This window comes from Diabrotica virgifera, chromosome 9 (genome assembly GCF_917563875.1).
Source record: "Diabrotica virgifera virgifera chromosome 9, PGI_DIABVI_V3a".
In the NCBI taxonomy this organism is placed as follows: domain Eukaryota; kingdom Metazoa; phylum Arthropoda; class Insecta; order Coleoptera; family Chrysomelidae; genus Diabrotica; species Diabrotica virgifera.
In genome coordinates, this window is record NC_065451.1 from 40,489,360 (window position 1) to 40,495,537 (window position 6,178).

Here is a 6,178-nt window from a genome sequence, read left to right on the forward strand (position 1 = left end):
AGTGCGCGCTGTAGTTTAATGGTAGTATTTTTATCGACATCTGTTATCATCATTTTTCTTTCTTTCCTCTGGTCTAATAGGAAAGGACGCTCGCTAATAGGTACTTTATGATTCTTACGGCATTTGCAAGAATCAAAAGTCATGCATTTACACGATGCAATGTCAAAAAGTCTTGTCATAAGAGTTTCTCGGAAAGCGTCCACTTTTTTGTGTATGTATCAGACATTTTTGTTTTTGGATATCGAATTAATTTAATATATTCATCATAATACCTTTTAAGAAGGTCCTTAATGCATTTTGAGCCTACAGTTAGAATTGGCAAAGCCCAGATCTTTTCGATAAGTTGACAAACAACAGCGTGAACTTCGGTTATAGGCGGCTGTTTTCCGGAGTTTTGTTCTTGTAGATCATACAATGTCACTAACAGTGGGCAAAACACTTGAAGATGGTTCAGAAGGTATTCCAAATATAGGACAGCGCACTTTACTTCGAATTTTTAAAAGTTTTGAACTCATTTTACTAACACACTTATATCTTTTTCAGTTCAATAAACTAATTAGTTATTAAAAGTTATTACGGCAATAATACAGTACACAACACGAAGCAGTTTCAATTATGCAAAATCCGACAACAGATCATACAAAAAAAATAGTGATCTGCCGACCTGTCCAGACAAAATTGTACTGCGATTTCTACGAAATTAGCTGAAAGGTCAGTCTAGCAATCTCCTAATAGTCTAGCAATAGAACCTAAATGTTGTATAAGACAATCCCATATAGCCTATATTAGAATATTTTGAGTTGGTTTGGTTACTGGAATCGAGCAAAAGAGGCTAATTAAGTAACTACAATCGGAATACGTGAGTAGGAAGAGGCTTACGTTCAGCAGTGGACTTTTGAGTTTGGATTAGGAACCCTGTTATCTATTTACAGGGGCGGATCTAGTGGGGGCACAGGGGGCACGTGCCCCCCCCCCCCCAAGCCCTCATAAGGTTTTTTTTTACCGATAAAATAACACTTACAATATTTTAGCTACCTTACTGCAAGTAGCTAATAATATCCAAACAGATACATTATTAACGTAAATTCTTGCTACAATAAATCACCACCACTGCTCTAGGGTGAGTCGTGAGTCAGCCGCGAGCTGCCTGCCCCAGCTGACTTGACAAGTCCAAGGTTAAAGCCTAAATCGTGTTTCGGCCGGCTTTCTACAGTCGTGGAAATATGAGCAACAGCGCAAGTCAACTGCGCGGAAGCAATCGATATTTTTCGTTCGACCGTTAGTAGTTAGTAGTTGTGTCACTTAAGTCGAGTGAGCTGGAGCTGCCAAGTGCAATTGTTACTCTGACCTAACCTCAACAGTCAACTCTATTTCTATAGCTTTGTGAACCTTGTGGTTGTAATGAAACGTCAATTAGGATTAGATTCATTCTTTTCAAAAAAGATAAAGGCAAAGGTAAGTCTTAACAACTACTAGGCCTACTCAAAGTAGTATAATTTTTAACGATAGACTCACTTAACAGAAGTATCGATCGAAAGTCAGCACTTGAGCACTAGGATATATAAATGTTGGTTGAACATAAAAAAGTAGAAGTTAAATATAAACTGATATGTTATTCCGATGGGATGATATATTATTCTATTTGAATTTCATAGCTATTTCAAAATGGTTTTAGTTTTTGTTTTCTTCTGAGCATGCAAATTTTCCAAAGTAGTGTTTAGGCCTACCATTATTTTTAATGTTGCTACTACTAAGGTACATATTTTTTATAGGTTCGGCCGTAAAAAAAGAAAAATTTTTGTTACACAACTTTTAACATTTTGCAGCTCAGAGCAGAGCTTAAATAATAGACTAGGCCTAGCCTAGGCCTAGGCCTAGCCTATTATTTAGGCCGCCTAGGCTATCTTGTAAATTATAAAAGATACATTTTTCGTTAATTATTCTAACATACTTAGTTTTTTACGTCATAAAAATTATAATATACCAATTTACATCCTCATTAGTAGTAGATGCCACAGAAATAACCTAATTTCTCCTAATATGATTATTTTTGTCACTGACGTTAAAAAAGCACAATGCAAATCTTAAACCAACTGCAATTATATATATCTCTCATATATCTCTCTTTTTTATTTATTGTTCAAATTTGTATCACATCTGTTGTTATTCAAATATTTAATAATTGTTATTGTTGCATTTTTAGTCTATTATCTGTTTTTTTAGTCTGTATCTTGTTGTTGTTCATATATTAACGAATGTTACTGCTTGCGTTGCGTTTATAGTTTATTGTTAGTTCTTGTCAGACTAGTTATTTTATTTATTGTTGCTGCACACATATTTATTTGTTGTTACTGCTTGTTGTTCATAGTCTATTATCAGTATTATTTATATTGTTTGTACCGAGGCCGCAGGCCGAGGAATGCAAGTGAGCGATTATAGTTTTTTTTTAATGGGGAATCAAATGTGTGTCGTTCCAGCCTAATAACTCAGCTTAGGTAACTTTTGCCAATTTATCCAAAATTTTATTGCACGGGATTTTTTACATGGTTCTTCTATAGGCGTATAACAAGAAGTAAACTTATATAGTTATACATATTGTCTCTCTACACTGTTTTATTGTATAAATAGGGTTGGTTAAGACACTAACTCTTACATGTTTAAAAACGCAAAATGCACTCGGTCTCGGTACTATCACATAACAGCACAAATTAGCCCTAAATGTTGGCGAGTTGTACGTGCAGGTGCATAGACTAGACATAAAATTTTGAAAAGTATTAAATTGGACGCGTTAGTGGTCTTAAAACTGTCCCACAAATGACGAAACTAAGACTAATATGATTACAACTTTCTTTTAGGTTGATCAGGAGACTGTAAATGAAGGATTGTCAAACACAAATGGATCGCAAACACCCATATCCTCAACCTCAATAGCAAGCAAACCATCTCAGTGTGGACCTAAATCGGACAGTAGTGAGAGTGAGTTGCAAATTCCCCCTCGTGATTTTGGACATTTAATAAATAAAAATGAAACTCTTATTATGAGTAATAACGAAAGGTATGAGTGGCTGACAAACCCTTGGACGCCATCACCAGAATTCAAGTTTCCCTTGAATATAGAAGGTAAGAAAAACAGATCTTTTCAACCCTTGGCTAGTCTATAGTAAGAAATTAGATGGTGGCTTATGTAAAGTGTGTATACTTTTTGGACGAGGAGAGGGGGGTAAAAGTGACGGAAAGCTGGGAAAGTTGGTACTGGAACCTATGAAAACCTTCAAGAAGGCTACTGAAACATTAAAAATCCATAATGGAACCAAGTACCACAATGAAAACATGATAGCCAGCAAACATTTTTCCTTAGTAATGGACGGCGAAAGGGCTGACATCGTTTGTAGTCTCAACTCAGCACAAAAAGCTGTTGAAGAGGAGAATAAGAAGAAGCTAATACCCATCAATAAAACTATTATGTTTTGTGGTATGCAGAATATACCACTTAGGGGTCACAGAGATGATGGTCAATTATTAAATGAAACTGACAGTGAGCCACACCGTGAAGGTAACTTTAGAGCCCTTCTGAGATTTCGGATTGATGCTGGAGATAAACAACTTGAGGAACATGTTAAATCATGTGGGAAAAATGCGTCGTACATAAGTAAGACCATTCAAAACGATTTAATTTCATGTTGTGGAGAAGTAATTAAAAACCAGATAGTTTCACAGATAACATATGCACAGTTTTTCACTATTATTGCTGATGAAACAACAGATATGTCCACTAAGGAACAATTGTCTATTTGTTTACGCTATTTAGACAAGTTGACGCTGGAAATTAAAGAAGATTTCATCATGTTCATTGATGTTGTAGATTTGACGGGAGAAAACATCGCGCAGAAAATACTAGAAGCTCTAGACAGCCTGAGCATTAACATAGCTGATTGCAGAGGACAAGCTTATGACGGGGGCTCAAATATGAGTGGGAAGTTTCAAGGAGCTCAGGCTAGAATTAGAAAAATTCAACCGCTGGCCATGTACAGCCATTGTGCCAGCCATAGACTGAACTTGGTCATTAGCAAGGCTTGTACAATCCCTGCCATAAGAAATGCTGTTGGAGTGGTTTCATCCGTAGCCAACTTTTTTAGAGAGTCTGCCAAGAGACTACATGCACTTGATGATGAAAGGAATGAGGAAATTAAAAAGGGAAAGCACGCTGTGAAAAAAATGTGTGAGACAAGGTGGTTAGAACGTCATGACGCTGTGTTGACGTTTTTGAGTTCTCTGCCTTCACTACATGCTACTTTAGAAACTATGGTTTATTCTGACCAAGCGGCTGGAAATAACGCGTTTTCCTTGCTACACAGCATTCTTTCATCGGAATTCATTGTGAGCTTAGTGGTTTTAGAAAATGTTATGACTCTTACACTACCACTGGCTAGGAAACTTCAAGCTGAGTATATGGATGTACTCAATGCAATGACATTGATAGATGCTACCCTCAAGAGCATGCAAGAACAAAGGGCAAACAATAAAGAGTGTTTCAAAAGACTGTTTGAAAAAGCGCAAAACCTGGCCTCTAAAATGGGAACTGAATTAAAAAAACCAAGATTAGTTGGTCTTCAAAGAAACAGACCAAATGTGCAAACTGACACAGTTGAAGACTACTTTCGATTGTCTATTTATCTCCCTTTTTTGATTTTCTCGTCTGTGAAATGAAAAATAGATTTCCAAAAAATCAATTGGTCCAGATTGGAAAGCTCCAGATGCTTCTACCAGTACTAGGTAAATTTTCAGATCTCTATGAGGACTCTGTTTTAGAAGGGGCTAAACTGTATGAAAATGACCTCCCATGCTATGAAGCTTTGAAAGGAGAGTTGAGTATTTGGAAACACATGTGGAATTCTAGTTCAGAAAGTTTCCCTAAACACCCTGCTGAAGCTATGAAATACTCATCCGATCTGCCCAACATAACAGTGTTGCTCCAGCTTATTTGCACACTACCTGTGACCAGTAGTACTGCTGAACGATCGTTTTCTACTCTCCGCAGATTAAAAACCTACTTAAGGTCTACCATGACGGAGGAACGACTTAATGGGCTGGCAAGTTTGCACATACACCAGGAAATAGCTTCCAGTTTAGATCCAGATGAAGTGTTAAAACTTTTTGCAAGGAAGCACAAGCGGAAGTTGTCTTTTTCATTAAATTGAACATTTAGTAAATGAATTCCTTATTCATTAAACATGTTTTTACTTTACAGTTTTAATTATTTCAGTTGTTCTTTTTATGTATTTCTTGGTTTTAACAACTGTCCAATCCTGTATACATATTTAACTACATTAATACTTAATAGGCCTATGTAAATAGACTTACCTATTAACTAAAACGGTGTTTTTTATTTACTGTACCTATAAACAATTTTCATAACGTTATTTTAGACACTAATTGTATTTCAGTTTTTTTGGTCATATAACTTAATTAGTTTAGTAATTGAAAAAATTAAAGTATCACCTAGGTTTATTTCAACATCGAAAAAAGGATAGTGCATTTAAACTACTCTGTTTTAGGCACTGCTCCAAAGAAACTAAACTTCATAAACCCATTAAAAAACACGAATTTAAGAAAAATGAAGTTGCACTTTTTGAACAAAAATGTGCTAAAAACGTTGTTTTCAGAGGCTTAAATTCCAAAAAATTTCCCGAACCCCCCTCTTTCTGGGGGTAACCCCCCAGACCCCCCAATGGTGCCCCCCCCAAACATAAATCCTGGATCCGCCCCTGTCTATTTATAGTTGGTATAAATTATCTCATAAATTTGAATCACCTTATATTTAATCAAAATAATAATTCAAAACAGAAGAGATAAACAAGATCTTAAACAAACTCCATAGTGTAGAGAGCGGTGCAGATTAGACAGCAGTGGATTTTTAAAGTGGGATCATGAACCTCCTGATATATTATTGATTGGTATAAATGTTCTTATTTTTAATTAATTATTTGAATCATTCTATATTTGTGGAAATAATGATAATTCGACACACACACAAGAAATAAAATAGATCTCATGCTTAATTAATTATTGAGATCACCCTATATTTTGTCAAACTACATGCATACTTGATCGTGTTTCGTAAATAATTTAGCGCCAGAATCTTTTGGCGAATAAACTGTGTGCGGTCCGTCATTTTTCA

General features: G+C 35.8%; 1 protein-coding gene across 1 annotated transcript; it reads left to right on the forward strand.

The window, feature by feature from the left end:
- Window positions 1–1,241: 1,241 nt before the first annotated feature.
- On the forward strand, window positions 1,242–4,712 carry LOC126892498 (52 kDa repressor of the inhibitor of the protein kinase-like). Its single transcript, XM_050662041.1, has 2 exons — window positions 1,242–1,455; window positions 2,856–4,712. Exon 2 carries the CDS (start codon window positions 3,262–3,264, stop codon window positions 4,705–4,707), a length of 1,446 nt encoding a protein of 481 aa, XP_050517998.1. The 5' UTR covers window positions 1,242–1,455; window positions 2,856–3,261; the 3' UTR covers window positions 4,708–4,712.
- The last annotated feature ends 1,466 nt before the right edge of the window (window positions 4,713–6,178 follow it).

Bases quoted from the DNA above. Each gene is read 5' to 3' on its own strand.
- LOC126892498 (XM_050662041.1), top strand. From the start codon at position 3,262: ATGAAAACCTTCAAGAAGGCTACTGAAACATTAAAAATCCATAATGGA.